The sequence below is a fragment of the Natrix helvetica genome (genome assembly GCF_964273705.1).
Source record: "Natrix helvetica genome assembly, chromosome: 7".
Classification (NCBI taxonomy): domain Eukaryota; kingdom Metazoa; phylum Chordata; class Lepidosauria; order Squamata; family Natricidae; genus Natrix; species Natrix helvetica.
Window position 1 is genome coordinate 59,043,415 of NC_138558.1, and position 18,956 is coordinate 59,062,370.

Consider the following 18,956-nt stretch of genomic DNA (forward strand, 5'->3'; position numbering starts at 1 on the left):
CGCAGCCCAACACCGCCTACCCCGCCCCAATGATAAAGGCAGCCTGCCTGGTTCCCTTCCCCATCGTCCCTTTAGCAAGGGGTGGCAGGTGTGTGGGGAGGGAGAAGCAAGACGTGCATCCTAGCGCTACCAGAGACTGACAGCTCGGCTGCATTCCTCACCCTTTCGCCCATTGAATCCCCTTGTAAAAAAACTTTGTGAGTTGAACTCATGAGGTTTTTTTTACAAGGGGATTCAATGGGCAAAAGGGCGAGGAGCTGGAAAGATAAGAGGCATGCCTTGCTTCTTCCCCCCCACCTGCCACTCCTCGTTAAAGGGATGGCGGGGAAGGGAACCAGGCAGGCTGCCTTTACCATTGGGGCGAAGTGGGCGGTGTTGGGCGTGAGGCGCGCCTCTTACCTTTCCAGATCGATCACGTTCCTCGCCATTGTGTTCAGGGAAAAAAAAAAAACTTCTCGCGATTTCAAGATGTTTGAACTCGCGAGGTTTTTTTTTTTACCAGCCACTTCCCTGAGCAAAATGGCGAGGAATGCGACGGAGCTGGAAAGGTAAAAGGCGCACCTCACTTCTCAGTTGCCCCAGACATAATAAGCCCTCCCTATAATATGCACAAGGCCATATTTCATGGGGCAAAAGAAAAATAAGACCCTGTCTTATTTTCAGGGAAACACAGTAAAACTTTTACTTTTTAATTGCATTATTTCTTGTCATTCACTGGAGGAAGCAATCATGTTTGGAAGAGTCAGCAGTAAAAGGAAACCAGGCCACCAAAGAACTTGGTGGTAGGATAACATCAAATGTGACACCAGCCAGAGCATAGGAAAACATCAAAGAAATGGTGCAATATTGGAAGATATGGACACCTGGCCATAGAATTGCTAAAATACAGACATGACATCATCATCATCATCATCACTACATTAGTTCTATATTCCCATTCTAATTCTAATCAGATATGAAAATCAACATTTCATTTCTTTTTGTTGCAAAAAAAAAAATAACTACATTAAAGTCTTTTCTTTAATCGAGGCTATCAATTTTGACATATCCACCAATTCCATTAGCTTCACCATCCATTCTTCCACTGTAGTATTTGTGTATCTTTCAACCTTTGTGCATATAAAAGTATTTCTCGTATGTATGTATGTATGTATGTATGTATGTATGTATGTATGTATGTATGTATGTGTTTTACAACCCCTGGTATGCCTAAATATGGGAGGAAGGTCACTACTCCCTCTTTCTGTCCTTCGGCTCATCACAGAAGACCATGCAGGCAGAAAACCATATTTTTATTTTTAATGTTGCCTTTTTTATATTTGTGTTGTTTGTATGTATGTATGTATGTATGTATGTATGTATGTATGTATATGTGTGTGTGTGTGTGTGTGTGTGTGTGTGTGTGTATATAATATATAATGATTTTCTGCCTGGATGGTCCTCGTAATGAGCCGAAGGACAGAAAGGGGGAGTAGTGAGCTCCCTCCCATATTTGGGCATACCAGGGGTTGTAACACAAATACATATAAACATACATACATACATACATACATACATACATACATACATACATAAAAATAATAAAAATATAAATAATAAAAATATAAATATTATAAATATAAATATTACAAATATAAATAATATAAATATAAATAATATAAATATAAATATAAATATAAATATAAATAAATGGCTTATCTTATCATTACAATGCAATCCCTAATATGGGCTATGACTTGTGCTTGATTGCTTTTCTCTAATGGAGCTCCAGAACACTATTCTTGGGCTCAATTTCTCAGAACTACTCATAAAATTAACATACACTCTAGAGTATCGGGGCAATCTGTATATCCATTTCAGGATGCAATGAGATTTCAGAATTGTTCACCTGATCTCAGTGAAAACCCCAAACGTTCACTAAACCCAACGAACTCTGGCAATTGTCTACCCTGTTTCCCCAAAAATAAGACCTTCCCAGATAATAAGCCCAATTGGGCTTTTGAGTGCATGTGCTAAAATTAACCCTTCCCTGAAAATAAGCCCTTTCCGAAAATAAGCCCTGCCTGAAAATGTTGCAACACAGAAACAGCCATGAGGTGACTGTTATGTATCATAGGTTTTCCCTCTGGTCCGTTGCACTAGGGGGCGCTGTGCTTAACGCTGATTGGCTGACTGCTTGACAACCGGCATACATAAAGGCTGTCAAAGCAGGGCTCAGCTGTTGCCTGTTAGCTGACGCGCGCGAAATGTGAAGTGCCGCGTTTGGCAACCTGTTAGCAATAAACTGTTAGCATTTGTTAAGTCCTGGCTCGCCTCCGTTTGTCCACCCATATTCTCCCAGCTAGAACAGTGACCATGCTCACCGCCTCCTGCACTTCAAAAATTATAAGAATAAGCCAAGTGCTTATTTCAGGGGTCAAAAGAAAAAAGACCCTGTCTTTATGGCTACACGGTAATATGGGCCAAATTAACAAGAGTGGCAATAGTAGGTGTAAAAGCAAACAGAAAATGATTTAAGCAACTATTTATATCCTTCAAAATCACATTTCAACTGCCATGAGAACAAACAAGGTCTCATGTGCGACCTCTAATTTGTATCAAGACCCAAACACCTAGGAAAAATCCATGATTTATGTGATTACCACAAATTTCTAAATTGCTCAGACTCAACATTGACAAGTGGGAAACTGAAATCCCTGGTCTCAACCACCAGCCCAGCAATGGAATCCAGTAGTACAGGCAGGCAACAATGAGAGCAGTAGAAAACAACAATCCCATCTGTTCTGTTATAATAATCATGAATAAATATTTGTATTTGCATAAAGAAGAAAGACCCAACTCTATATCGGTAATAAGGTTGTCAACCTGACCCACTATTAAGGTTCTGACTTTAGTCTTGTCATTAACCCTGATCTACACACTTTTCTGTTCTGACCCCCTTCCTCCGTTGGCCACACAGAACACACACTCCGGAACAGTACAAGGGAACAAGGTTTATTGCACAAACAGACAAGAGGTTCTGTGGCAGCAAGCCACCAAAACAAAACTCACAGGAACAGAACACAAAAGCAGCTATCCAGCTTGCCAGGATCCCAGACTAGAGCTTCTGGCATAAGTCTTCTGTTGACTGCTGCGAAGGGCGTATGCAAAGTCAACCCTTTTATAACCTAAAAAGGGCGCCTCCCAAACACCAGCTGAGCTCTTTACCGCCTATAATTACGCCCACGCTCCTTGCGTCTGTGGGCGCGCCGGTAACGGGCGTCCAGAAACGCCCTGCTGAGTTCTGACTCACTGTCTCGTGAGTCTTCCCCGCTGCTCCAAGGCATGGCATCAGGAGCCCCCCTCCTCCGGCTCTCACCGCTGCTCCATGCCTCAGGCGCCTCCTGGTGGCCGACCAGACTCTCGGATCCCTGCTCAGCATCCGAATCCTGTCCAGGGTCGCCCATCTCCTCTGGAGCTGACTCGTAGGGACTATCACTCTCGGAATCTGGTGGCAGCGGCAACGGCAACGGCTGGGCCACAACACTTTTCTATTTTACAACATTACTTTTTTCCACACTTCTCTCCAAAATGCAAGTTTGCACTTTATCCATCTTCTGTATCAGGGAAACTTTAAACTTTACAGAATCAAGGGACATTCTGAACTCCAAAAACTTTCTTAGTTCTACCAAAATTTCTATGGACAACATAAAGATTGTTTCAACATAAAAAAATATAAAAGCATTGGTGCAAAATATTGACTGTAGAAGTGAAATCATCATTTATAGAGGAAAACAAAAATAGCATATCCACAGTTATACTTATCAAACCTGAAGCTAGGAGCATATAATATTTCTTGATATTTGCTTTCTCACAAAAATATCAAGTCAAAGAAAGTTCTTTAACCTCCAGGTTTTATGAATTTCAATGAGGCAAAAGCTATAAGCCAGTTAGACACACTTGAAAACACCATAATATGAAAAGAGCAAGTACAATGATCTAGCCGATTTCAATTGGACCCTGAACAGTAAGTTCTTATATTAATAATAAAGGGAATAAATTTTGTTATTAGGAACACTTTAACCACAACAATTTTATATCAAAATAAATCAAATGCTGTAATATCAAATATAAGCATCAGTTCATTGCAAGAAAAAACTAATATACAGCATGACTGCAGTTATAACTCAATACCTGGGGTGCAAAATCAACAAAAAAAAGGAAAAAAGGCAAGCAGTACGCTACCAATATGGAAGATCAGTCTGGAAAATGAGATGCAAGCAAGCTGAATAGATGAAATAAAAGAAGCTGAAGACCAAAGAACACCTGGTCAAGAAATATCACATAAAAACAAAGATTAAGGAAGCACTGGAAATAATAAATCAGAAATAATAAAGAAACTATAGCCAAGAAGATCAACAGATATGAAGTGCAAATTGCATATTAGAAGCAGAACTCCACTTTCAGTATAAAAGACACACATATCAATAAAACTGATTGCAAGATTTTTGAATGGAAGTCAAAATATCAATTAATAATCTCTTACACATACGATGTGACTGAATGTATAATTGAGTAAAATGTAATGTGTACCTTATATATTTTCAGTAATATTTGAACAGTAGTTTTTCTCGTTTTCTTCTGAGGAAGACCCATCTGAACTAAGCACTCCCATTTTTCTGGAATTAGTATTGACTATTTAGCATATACATGCTTATTCAAAAATTATGTTTGTATCAATGGTTTAGAAAACCATTTGTCTAAAATGGTAGATGCCCGCAGTGTTCCCCAACCTTTTCGGGTTGGCAACCTGGCATGGCGGAGAGGGGGGAAAGAAGAAATGCTTTTGTGTGAGGGGCAGGTGCATGTATAGCTTCACTTGTGTGAGCAGTTGATATATGCACCCACTGGTTGTGCAAGTGGGGCTGCATGCATGCCGACCCACCGCTCACGTGGGCCGGTCGCAAATAGCCATGGCCTGATAGTGGACTGAAACCCAAAGATTGGGATCCCTGGTATACGGTCTCCTGCTTGAGCAGCGGGTTGGACTAGAAGACCTCGAAGGTTCCTCCCAACTCTGCTATTGTTATTCAATATGTGGTGTAAACATAAATATGTGAATATATACATGAATTAAAAACTATAAATGATTTAATTGTTTGACATGAAAGATTGAGATAACTGATTAAAGACTAATGAGAAGTTTTGAATGTATTAATGTCAGAATGGAAAGGAGAGAAAAAGATATAGTATAAAAAAGACAATTGTAGGAAGAAATAATTCAAATTCTGTATGGAAACATTCTTTTTAAGATAGATTACTGGAAAGTGGATGTGTCAAAACTCAACAAATGATCTGGAAATGAACACCTAGGGAAACCAATCTCATTATTTAGATTTATTAAGAAAAGATGACAATGCAAGAATTCCAACCAGTACGTTTGCTTTCCTCTGTGATTAATTTACATCGAGGCAAAGTCTATGTAATACTTACTATCCTCTTTATCAGTGTGCAAATTTACTCCTACAGTTTTTTTTTAAAAAAAGAGGAAGCGAAAGCAGAGAAGAATGTGTTTTGCCAGTGGAAAATACACGATACGATCTATGGAGAAATGATGAGGTTAAAGAGGTTTTGAATGAGAAAAAATGTACGTGTGATAAAGACTGCTGCATAAAATGGATCAAAGGAATACATTGTATGCAGAGAGAAAAGATTGCAAAGAATGTAGTCAAAAGAAGCAAGCAAGAACAGCAGTCTCTACAGAGCATGCAAGAAAAGGTCAAGATGTTGGTTGGAGAAATGTGATCAAAGCCTTGCCACGTTGCATGTGCCATCAATGCATGTATAGAGTTAAGACTTTGATTGTAGTGCCATATGCAGCATATTTACTTCTTTGTTTACATGTTTTACCCAACCTACAGACATAATTGAGAACCACAGAATGCGAAAATTCAGACTGGAAACAAATAAAAAGTAAACAAATGTTTTGAATGAAGATGAAAACAGCTAAGCATCTCCAATCAATGAATAAAATGAAAACAAAATAATGACATCTATCTATTTATCTATCTATCTATCCCTCCATCTATCCATCCATCCATCCATCCATCCATCCATCTATCATCTACCTATCTAATCAATTTCTCTAGCCACCCATCTCAATCGATGACAATCCAAATACTTAAATATTTTAAAACAATGAAAATAACAGAAACATCCAAATTAAATATACATAGCAGCCAAGATTATTGACGAGTTAGCAACATAGACAGGAAACGTGGCTTTTAACACATTCAGCATCTAGGCACAGGATCATAGCCAGGCATTTCAGTCCTTATGAAAGGCTAACAGGGTTCAGGGGAGGGGGGTTCTAATCGTCAAAGGGAGAATGTTCAATAGAACAGGGGCCCCGTCAAAAAAAGCTCATCTTTTAGTCCCCAACAGCCAAAACTCTTTTGTTGATGGGATCTTCAGGATGCCTATTCTGCTCAATCTAGTTGGATGGGTAGACACTCTTGGACAAAGGTGATCCTTCAAATACTGCCAGTCTCCAGCCATTTCCAGCTTTAAAAGTACCATCAGCACTTTTGCACATGGAAACAAAGGGGTAACCAATGCAACTTATGCAGTAGTGGTATTACATGTGTTGTGTATCTGGTACCATTTACTACCCGCCCAGCAGCATTGTGCACCAGTTGAAGTTTCTGAAGGCTCTTCAGGAACAGCTCTATGTAGAGCATATTACAATAATTTAAGGGGGAGATTAAAAAAGCATGAATAATTTAGCATTTAGGATTAAACTAAGGTGAAGGAATGCAATAGATCTGTATGGGAAACGTAATGATGTGTTTATTAGTTTATGAATTGTACTTGAGAAATGTCTGGTAGAAATGTGATTGAAAGGATAGAACAGGTGGCAATTAGCAAAATATCGTAATTTCAGTATGGGTTCATGTTAAGCATATTTTTGCTGCACAACATATAACTGAGATATGCATGAATGTGAGAAGGGAGGGTTCTATTTTTGCTGATTTGGAGAAAACATGATTAAAATGAAAAGGCTTAAAATATGGCATATTTTACATGGATATTAATTACTGAATGTGGTAGGAGTCATATAAACTAGAAGTAGGGTATTCAGGAGAATCAATAAAATGCTCTGTAAACTGTTCAACACTAAGCAGAAAATAAAACAAAAATGCAGTATATCCACTTGATAGTTTCCTGTGTTTATGAAGAAATGTATAAAGAATGCTTGTGATGGCTTTATATGTATATAGTTGGGAATATAAATATAAACAAACATGTATTTTTTTAAATGCAGACAATATTATGTTATTGGCTGAAAACATTAAAAAATGAATGTTAGAAGAAACAGTATTAAATCAGGTGAGGATATTTTCATTCCTAGCAAAGGCCCAAATAGGATACTTCATTAAACCTATTTTATATGGATATATATATATAAAAGTTCATTCCAATCAATATAATTATTAAGTGCTTTCTCCTGAAAAATAAAAGATATAAATAAATTGTGCCTTTCTGATTATCTAAAATTCAATTGTCTCTACAGTTATTACTAGGATTATTATCTGATAAAGCCAGCATGGCTTAGTAGTAGAAGATGCTGGCATCAAAACCAGGGGCCTATGAATTCTAGTTGGTCCTGTTAATAAATGGTTTACTATTATCTTGTGAGAAACCTTTTCAGTTTGGATAAACTAACCAGAGCCATGGCTTTCTCTAATAGTTTCCATTTCAAGTAACACATTATCTTGGTTTTTAGCTTTTCTATTCAACTCTCCTAATTTTAAATGCCCTGTATGGTCTTTTATACTTTTTATTATATTGTAAGCTGCCTAGAGTCCTTTTATCAGTGACATGGAAGGCATAAAAAAATTAAACAAAGAAATAAACTAGATCAAGTAATCACTCTCCCGCCTTAACTTTCAGCAGAGACGAGATTGGACAAGCGCTGTTCCTATTGAAACACTATCATATATGTTTTATTAAGAAATAATTATAGCTATATAAATTATAAAAATGATTCAAGGGTTGACCCGAGAAAAGCCTTTATTTAATAATGTAAATTTTATTAATTTGTATGCATTCTAGAACTTTGTCTCCTTTTTCACTAGTTCTTACAAATGTTATCCATGTGTATGTATGTATCAGTGGTGGGTTCCTACTGGTTCGGCGGAACCGGTAGTGGTTTGGCGGCCTGGGTTGCTGGAACTGGCAGTGACTCAGGCCTGCCACACCCCCAAACCGGTTCCCCTGGGCAGCACAGGCGGCACCGCCATCTTGTTTTTCAGTTCTGTGCATGCGCAGAATTGTAATTGCATTTATGGGCAAATGTGCATCCGTACAGAGCAAAAATGCACAAACTTGCACACCAAACCTGCCAGCAGCAACCCACCCCTGGTACGTATGTAGATATGTCTCTGCATATAGTATATTAGACAACTTGGGAACATCATTTAACTTTTTCATGATAGACAGTAACTAGCAATAGCCTCAAAGGTCTCTCCTGCAGATCATAAATACTGGATTAGCAGTTTTTCAAAGTCCTGTCCCCTTCTGTTTATTAAGTCTTTAAATATAAATAATATCTTTAAATATTTTAAATGACCTATGAATTCAAAGTCCTCCCTAAATGTTTTTTTTTACTTCGTTCTCAGAATTTATTATCTAACTTTTCCCCAAATCCCCAAATAATTAAAAAGAAGTGATAGAAAGCATTACATTGTTCATTTTGCCCAAAGGCTGTTGGCAGGTACCCTTTGTTCTCAGGTAGCAAATTACATTCCGCTTTCTGTCATCTCTGTTAAATGAGTAATAAAAGTCAAGTTCTAACACAATGCCTGGGACTTGAGGGGTAACCATGTAAAAAGCAAGGAGTAAAAATGTAAAAATCAGTGGAAGCAGATGCTAACAATTACTTCTAAGCTTTTGAAAAGACATGGATGAAGAAAAAGGGGAGAAAGACCTACACACTTGATAACAGAATATCAAAACTAAGGACGATCAATTACTGCAAAACTATTCTCCTCTGGTACCAAGAAAATATCTGTGAGATGGTCTCTCTAAATTACACTTAACCGTTTGGAAAGAAGAAACATGCTTAGTATTCAGTAGAAATTAGCTGAAGATGTTAATGATGGAAACTGAATTAGTCTTAAAGGCAAAAGAAACTGTATATCAGTATATGTTTAAGTAGAGGCTATCTTTTTTCTAAGTTCTATGACGAAATCATCACTGTAGGCTTGTAAGCTAGTAGACCAAGACCCACCAATGAGCTTCATTTTCAGAGGAGTATTTTGTTATATACTTCAGTGTAGTTGCTTCCCTTTAATGCCACCTATTTGTTGGGAGATATAGCAGCTTCTTTTCTCACAGTACCAAGGGGTAGACTTACTGGAGAAGCATAAATAACAGCAACATGCAATGAAGGAACAAACAGCCTAAAAGCAGAGCAGTGGTTCATTGTCAAAAGAAGACAAGACACAGTGACAAGAAAGGAGTTGAAAGTTAATTGCTTTTATATTTTATTGTCTCAGACAAATAGTTTGTAAACTGACTTGCAGAATATTCACTTTACAAATGATATACAATATTTGAAATATATTATGTAGTACTGGAGATGAAAAACCATTAGTTTAGTGTAAATCAATTACTCCATCTCAGGATAACAAATTAATTAGGTGAATGCAGAAGTAAAGAATGGAAGTGGGACTAAGTAGAAAACGACCCAAAATGTCTTTGAATGGAGAGACTGAAGATGCAGTGTTTTTCTTTTGTGGAAAAAGGGAAAAAGGGCTTTGAAGATAATTGAACTACAGACAAATATTACAAGATAAAACTAGTAAGAAACAAGGGTAGAAAGATGTTAAGAGGATAAAATGAATAAATTAAAAAAAAAGATTCCTGGCAATTTGCAACAATAAAAACCAAAACCCACATTAAAAATACAAATATATTATTTGTAAAAAAAAAAAAAAAGCCCATTAAATTATCAATAGTACCATTAGGTATGAGAAGACATCAATCTTCAAAAGTCCTCAGATTATCTGATTATTCTGTCAATTATTGGGAAAGGGTTGATTGATATGTTTGGGTAAGACTACATATGATTCCCTAGCCCCATCTTCGTTGGTCTATACCAACGATAGCGAACCTTTTTTGGCTCTATTGCCATAAGCGGGGGAAGTGCAGAGGGGTGTGCGTGGGCGTGCCATACCCATAATGCAATATACAACATCCCCCAGCGCACATGCGTGCATGACAGGCGCTTTCCCCATTTTTTGCATGCTTTCTTCACCTTCCCCAGGCTTCAGAGGCTTTATAGGAGCCTGGGGAGCGAGAAAACAGCCCCCCCCGGAGACTTCGGGAGCTTCCTTGAAGCCTCCGGAGCGCAAAAAACCATCCCTATGGACAAACCGGAAGTTGGGAATAGACTTCCAGTTTGCTCCGGTTTAAGCCCTCCGGAGCCTTCAGGGGACTTCCCTGAAGGCTCCGGAGGACAAAAAATGACCCTACGAGCAAACTGGAAGTCCGTTCCCAACTTCCGGTTTGCCCATAGGGATCACTTCCGGTTTGCTCGTAGGGCCGTTTTTAGTCCTCCAGAGCCTTCAGGGACCTTCAGGAGGCCTCCCTGTTGCTGAACTTCTGGTTTGCCCTTGGGCTGTTTTTTTGCACTCCTGAGGCTTCAGGGAAGCTCCTGAAGCCTCCAGGAGGGGAGGGAGAGGCTGTTTTCGCCCTCTCCAGGCTCCTATAAAACCTCTGGAGCCTGGGGAGGGTGAAAAATGGCTTTAAAAAAGGCTGAATTCAGCTGGCCAGCATGCACATGCGCACTGGCCAGCTGACAGGGCAACACCTCGCGTGGCCTGACAAATGCCTCCGCGTGCCACCTGTGGCACGCGTGCCATAGGTTCATCATCCCGGGTCTCTACTATGCTATTGTAGTTTCTTTAAATATTTACACAGCTCTGCCTAGCCTGATTTGGAAGGGAAAAAATTTTCAGCCTTACAGAATAATCAGTCTTACAATTTGGTGTGGAAAAAGATCTTCCAGCTTTTCTGAAACTTGTGCCTTATTGCCAATCAACGTTATTATGGAACAGTTCAGAAATAGTAGTGTAGAAGAAGTAGTGTATTCATTAAAAGGTAGATTATTTTGTCCAGCAAATAATCTACATTAAAAGAGTCGATTGACTAAATTAAGCTGAGAAATGAGTATAGAGGCAGATGGAAGCTAACCTCTTTCTTAGAAATAAGCAGTTGTCTATTTTTAATCATTTTGTATAACTATACCACTAGAAGAAAAGCCAGTGCTCGTGCAGAGTCAATACTGATAGTTTGAGCTGATTAAGTACTTTTTAAATATTTAAAGAAAACTGGAAGGTGATTACTTTAAGTCAGTTATGGGTGACACTTGATTCTTATCTTCAGACCATTACAAAAGGTTTGCAGAATACGGGGATTGAAAACTAATTCAGGGTTTACTTCAGTCTAGTGCAAAAATTTACATGCAGATTTGTTTTGATCTAATTTAACTAATCTATAATTCTACAAGGAAAATATGTTTTCAAAATGTCGAAATGACCAACTTGCCATTCTTTCTAAACAATGAGTTCTCAACTATGTTAGATAAGAAAGTTCAGTTCTGGGAAAAAAGATTCAACCCTTTTTACATTTTCTGAATTGTTGCCACTATGTAATCAGAATTTTGTGGGGATCTAATTTATATCTAAATGGAGTTTGGGTGATAAAATAGCATCCACATTTGGGTCTTGTTTTATATTTCATAAGTAAAATAATCTAACATGTAGTATGGAAGTGTGAAAATGCAATTGCCAGTTTGGATCAAGCACTTCAATTGTCAAATTAATTGAGACTGTTCTGTGACTTCATGAAAACAATAAAGGCTGATTTGGGACAACCTGTTTTATAAAACCCACAAAATTGGGCCTTCCTCATCATAACACAGTTCTTATAATTCAGATTCTAGAAACATGCTGTCTGGGAAACAAATGGAAGAATTACTCAATTCTCCCATTTTGATGCCAATGATTGAAAAAAAAACCCCAATCTTTTTAGGTAAGTACTATGCTTGTCTTTCATAATTATTCCATGAGAGAAAATAATTGGGAAAGATATGCTTACTTTTAGGAATATACAATTTTAGAGCTATGAGATCTACAGTTCATATATGATAAACAGCTTAGTCATTGAGTGTAAAATTGGTTTGACACTATAATAGAAATAAGAAATAGGAAGGTGCAAAGCATTTGAATTATGAAGCAGCCTTTTCTATTAGAAGGAAGGTAGTTTATTATTATTGTCTGAAGGTTCGTGATTATCAGATATGCCTGACACACCTGTGGACACTTACATTCTTTAAGTTTGCCTAGATTGATTTTCCAGTATTGTTACTGTTTCTTCTTCCCACCATCTTATATGAGGAAGTGGGGGCAGAATTCAGTCAGATGGCCATTTCCTTGGTTATTAGTAGGTGCCCTGTCTATATAAAAAAATCTTGGCAATGTTCTTTCAAGAGCCGCTGAAATAATGTTTTACTACTGCTTTCAGTGCTCTTTAACTTCAGTGGATTCTTTACTTCTTCACTAGTTTGCATGTATTATTGCTACTCTTGTTGTTGTTGTTGTTTGCAGTTTGCCAACACAGATGGACTTGACCACAGATTAGATTAGATTAGGATTAGACTAGATTAACAGAGTTGGAAGGACCTTGTAGGTCATCTAGTCCAACTTCCCACCCAAGCAGGAGACCCTATACCATTTCTGACAAATGGCAGTCCAATTGGACTGCCAATCTCTTCTTGAAAGCCTCCAGTGACGAAGTTCCCACAACTTTCGAAGGCAATCTATTCCATTGGTTGATTGTTCTCACTGTCAGAAAATTTCTCCTTATTTCTAAATTGAATCTCTCCTTGATCAGTTTCCATCCATTATTCCTTGCCTGGCCTTTAGGTGGGGATGAAAATCACTTTTCAACTTCTGAAAACAGTAGATTGACCAATTACCATTCAAAGCGTTTGCTGGTTAAATTTTCTGATGAATTTTTTTAAAAAAAAAAATTCTCACAAGGAGAAGAATTTAGAATGCATTTAAAAAGCTTGCTTTGTTTTCTTCCATTTCTTATATTATATCTCAGCTTAGCTGAAAAACCTGATTTTAAACAATTATTCACTTCTCTTTTCATTTCAGGTCCATGTTTCATAAATGAAGGACTGTTCCTTTATTTCCTTTTTTGTGTTCCTAATGTTTCTTCTTGACAGCTTTTTAGTAATGCACGACTTAATATGTCAGCCTCATGTAAAACACTAAAAATGTTCAACATTTTCGAAGGTTAAAAAAAAATGAAGCATTGAACTGACATAATATTGAAGCAGTAGTTCTCCATCATTTTAATATCACAATTTTGGTAAGAATTCTTATCAAAAGAATTTGGTAATATTTTTGATCTAAACTTATTAAATGCTAAGTAAGTAGCCAACATGCTTAAATGATATACACCTCAGTCATACTTCATACTGTAAAATATTACAAAATAATCAGCCTACTATGTAGCTTAAAATAATAGAAATCTTTTTTCTACACAACAGATACTTTATTTTAAAGAAAAGTAATTAAATTATATGATTATGTATAAGGATCCAAACATTTCTTTTGAAATAGTTAAATAGTAGTATAGTACATTATAGGACTGGATAGTGTTACACTCAGAACACAACTTCAAGAAATACTTCTAAGTTTTCTTCAAAATCCTAATTAATCCAATAGAACCAATTAAATGGATAATAACAATAACAGAACAGAGATTCTTAGCATTCCTCATCCTTCCATTAACTTAGTTTAAATGCTTTTAGAAGAAAATATGTGCTGGTGATTAAATAGTTCATTTTATATCCCGTTAAATAAGTTGTTGCAACTAGATAAGAGAGATAATCATAATAATCAAAAATGAAATATCAATATTTTGTTATGGTCCATTTTTGATTTCCATTGACAAAACATTAGGAGACAATATCTTTTTTGAAAATTAGAAGACAAGCCATATATGAAATTCAGAATTTCAAGCCATTATACTATAAATTCACATAAAAGTCTTTTTTTAAGGTTGGCATATAAATACAGAAATTCTGGAAGTTTATAACAATGATACAAGGATATTTGGTTCCATTCCTAGTACTGAAAATTCTAATAAACCTTGCATGGAAATATTAAAATGAAACTGAAGGACTGCTCTGTTTCTGTTACATATAAATGACTGCTAAGAGATTCGAAGTATCCATCAAGTAAATTAGAATGGAAAATAACAAAAAGAAAAATATTTTAAAATCTTCAGATTTTTAATCTGACAATTCAGATTGTAATAATTTTTATTCTGACCTATATTCTATAAGTGTAGTATTAAGTTTCAAAACATTCTTTCAACAAATATCTGTCAATCTGTAAAAAATGTACCTCAGTCTGACAAATTTTATTTAAAACTAAAATGTAATTTAACTTACAGGTATTGTTATGTTCTCAATCTCTTCACACCATGCAGGAAATGTGAAAAAATGCACGTTATTTGTAAAATTCAATTTTCTTGTTCATACCACAACTAACTTTACAAATCAAGCAAAATAGTCCCTTTAAATAAGACCATCCTAATCATATCATGCACAAAAGACTTGTAAAGATATACAGAAACCTATATATGTTGTCAATATTCTTAAAGGGATAAAAGGAGGAAATATTAGCTTGCAAACTTAAGAAAGCACATTGCAAAACAACCCTCCCCCAATTACTTTAACAGCCATCACATAAAAGGCAAGCAAACCAAAAATAAATGAACAAAAAATTGCAACGTTAAAAAGGTGAACATGTAACCACCGCAGTGCATTCAGAACAAAACACAAAGGAGAATATAAAGTAAAAGTAGACCCAGATACCAGATAAGACTATTGCTTGGATAGATGGGATGGCACTAGGAATTTTCAATTTAGGTTTTTTTTTTTGCACAAGCCATCATCATGAAATAGAATTTCCACTCACCAAGGCAGAGATATGTGAAGCATCACTTGTGACTTCGGGGGTTCTTGTGTTGTTTGGGAATCTGTGAGGATTACGAGCTATCGCTTGGCACCAGCCCAACATTTTCTCCTTCCACTTATCCCTTTTCAAATTCTGAAATTCTGAAAATAATTTACAATCCCTGAAACAATGGCATCTTTAGTTTCTTGCAAATATGTGTTTGGGCATGCAATTACATATATTTGAACTGTGCACAAATAAATTAGCTGTTTTCAAGGAAGAGCAGAATTCATGTCAGTTATAAGCAGCTCAGTTCAGAAATGAGCCCCCCCCCCAATAAATGATACAGAAGCTTCCTTCATATTTCCAGAGTTCAAAAAATGGAAGCTACTTATTTATAGAAGTTAAAAATGTTTAAAGGTAGTTGAAATACACCCAGGGGACAAAATACTCAGGCAAAAAACTGTGCATGCAACATTGCAATAATACACTTATATTTAAATATAAACTTTCCGCTGATTGAAAATGTCAGATTAAATTGGGCCACCAGTCTAAGTAAGGAAAACCACTTAGTAAAATCTAATCTACATTTGCTAGAAGTAAATTCTGTTATAGTCATATTATCTTATTTGAAAGTATAATTTTACATTTTTTTCCAGAAAGAAAAAAATTACTTACAGGTAACTGAACCTGAATCTAAGATTACTGTGTATTTGTTTCAAATGTGCATAACATTTCTGTATGTGTCTTTACATTATAACATATTTTTGGTATATTTGCATTATAAATTATATAGCTTCAGATATACATTTTGAATGTGTATGCTTGGAAACAAAACATCATGACTTGTGAGAGATATGTTGACAGCCAATTATATTAACAGCTGATCAGTTTCAAGGCAATGACTCAATAGCACTTGCTGTAGATAATAAGGAACTACAATCTCATGATAACAGGGCAACCAACATTCTGATATGACTTTATCTTCATTTGCAACCAAAAAAATTATGTAGCCTAGTTTTTCATGTGCCTGATAAAGGTTTTGCTGAATTCAAGCCTAGCAAATTAGTTAAGCCAGAGGTCTTCAAACTTGGCAACTTTTAAGACTTGTGGACTTCAACTCCCAGAATTCTCCAGCCAGCTCTCCTGGCTGGAGAATTCTGGGAATCGAAGTCCACAAGTCTTAAAGTAGCCAAGTTTGGGGACCCCTGATTTAAGCCACATAACTCAGCCATATAACTCAGGGATGTGAGATTTACTGCTAAGATCTTACAGAACATAAAGAAGATGACTTTGATAATTATATGTATGCTCCATTACCTCGGCAAAAGAGTTTGTAGTAATTTTAAAGTCCAGAACTATAAGGTAATATTCAGAAGTCAAGTCACGTGACTTCCTAATTCCTAATGAACTATAAGGAGGTGGTGGTACAGTATAATCAGAAGTTTCTGTTATTGTAGCTGATCTCAATAAAGATAATTATAGTTTCCCATGGAGTTGGTTTTCTGCTCTGTTCTACCTGGTGGGGCTGAGTTTATGGTAAGCTGTCAAAATGGGACTCCAAGTGTCATGAAGAAAAAGCAGCTGTTTCATCAAGCTCTATAATCTTTTCCAGCTGCTCAGTTGGGTAACATGATAAATGATATTTGCCAGATACAGTTCTAATTGTTTTACAAATACAAATGTAAAATCTACCCAAGATTTTTTTTATAAAATGGAATCATATGCCAATATGATTCTGTTGTAGCCTGTGGTTCTTAAAACTTCTATAACAATAAGGGCATAAAATTCATAAAATAGACAACAATACAATACATACACAGCTGGGTAAAATAGTTTATATAATACAAAATTGCACTAAAAGAAAATGAAATCCTTTTGCTTCAATTGGCAGGTCAACTTGCTGCCTTCCAATAGGAAATCACTAAATGCTACTATATTTCTTCTTTGGGGAGTAAGAAGATTCCTTCCTTTCATAGATGGCATCTGGTCCTCCTTTGTGGTCTGTGAAGACTAGGACAGCTATTTTTTTAAATTATGAACAAATACTGTTTTTGGAAAAGCCCCTGAACTACAGTCACATCTCTAATTCATTTCCTAGATGCTTATAAAATTATAGTGCATGTCAAAATATAATAACTCCCTGAAAACACACTTCATTTTTTGATCCTGTCTGTCACTAATTCCCACTATATTTATTTTAACAGAAGATTATTGCTTTTGATCCTTGTTCTATGTAGCGGTTAAGTGAATGCCATGCAGTATAGCATTATTGAACAGCTTCTGAACTCAAAGACTAATTAACATATGACTGATTTAGAAATTAATTTAACTGTAGGTTTTATAATTTGTAGATATTTTTTGTTGCTTGAAGATTCCAAATTTTAATCCATTTACAGATATTAAATATTTCTTATGCTGAAGAAAAAGTCAGGTTATAATGGAGATAAAACTGATGGTGGCCTAGTAGTGAAGTCGCTCACCTCCTACTCAAAAGGTTGAGAGTTCAATCCTAGGTAGATGTTTTTCTCCTAGGACACGAAGAAAATATATCTGCTGCAAATGTCAGGAAGGGCACCCAGCCAGTAAATACTTAGCTCTATCCAGCTGCCCCAATTCTACTCCAAATTAAGGAATTACCTGGTTGTAAAAAGGGAGTCTTACATATATTTACTATTAAATAATACCTATAAAGTTCAGTAAGTTTACTTTCAGCTAGGAATAGTGGACTGGAACAATTTCACTGGCTCATTACCAAATAAAAGTTAGAGAACTTAAATGAGTAATATATTCATTGACAAACCATTGACATGGTTTGACAAAGAGAAGTTGATACCTAATGGCATTTTACTCATATGGACACTGTAATGAATAAGAATGGAGAGAAATGGCCTTTGTTGTCTTGTGAAAATAACTGGAAAGAGGACTGTGCTAAAGCTGCATTTGAAAAGGTGACAGAAAATCCTATAGCAGCATTGGCTTTTCTAGAAATCAGATAAAAAACAGAAATGTGATAACTTGTTTTATAGTTAACCTGTATAAATGTGTAAATAAGTTGGTATCACCGAAATAGTCTATTACCTTTTTTCTAAAGAAACTGAATTTCGGATAACTCAATAGTGGGACAAATTAGTATAGAATATACTGTAAGAAACTAGGGAACAGTTGCATTTGCCACTGTAAGATTACTAAAAATTTTACTAAGATTATGTTCCTAATTTTAAAGGTTTTTCAGGTTTCTCTTCTCCATTTTAGAAGACGTGTGTGCACATATGTTTAAAATACAACACTATCAAAATAATGTTCATATTCTAACACTTATTTAAACAGTATTAAAATTGTAGTCATAAAAATTGGAAGTCTTTTCAGGCTAATGTCATTTCTGCTTTTCCTCAGCTCTTAACATTTCTCAATGTATTCATAGCAAATGAAAGGAAAAAGAATGAACACTTCTATTAGCAGTAGGCATGAAAATGAATATGCTATTCTGGGATATGAGAGAATCTATAGCCAATGTTTTCATCAATATGTGTTTTCAAAGGAGATCAGATGTCTTAAATTATATTCTAATTTTATTATTTCCCCCTGTAATTAAAGTTTAATTTAAAATAAAAAAAAATGGAAATTCAGCTATTATACTTAAGCTTCTTTGTTACTCAGGGTTGTCTGTCTATCATGTATCTATCTATCTATCTATCTATCTATCTATCTATCTATCTATCTATCTATCATCTATCTATCTATCTATCATCTATCTATCTATCTATCATCTATCTATCTGTCTATCATGTATCTATCTATCTATCTATCTATCTATCTATCTATCTATCTATCTCTATCTATCTATCTATCTATCTATCTCTCTCTCTATCTATCTATCTATCTATCTATTATCTATCTATCTATCTATCATCTATCTATCTGTCTATCATG

The 18,956-nt window shown here is 35.9% G+C and overlaps 1 protein-coding gene across 3 annotated transcripts in view; it reads right to left on the reverse strand.

Annotated features, from left to right (window-relative positions):
- The window catches only part of MARCHF1 (membrane associated ring-CH-type finger 1), a 162,260-nt gene that overhangs the window by 89,871 nt on the left and 53,433 nt on the right, over positions 1-18,956 (reverse strand). For 2 of the 3 annotated variants that reach the window (XM_081959673.1, XM_081959671.1), the window contains exon 2: positions 15,045-15,184. The exons of the other annotated variant lie outside the window; for it this stretch is intronic. In XM_081959673.1, the coding sequence (XP_081815799.1) occupies positions 15,045-15,146 (102 nt within the window). In that variant the 5' untranslated portion in view covers positions 15,147-15,184. The remainder of the gene's footprint in view (positions 1-15,044; positions 15,185-18,956) is intronic. 3 annotated transcript variants of the gene reach the window in all.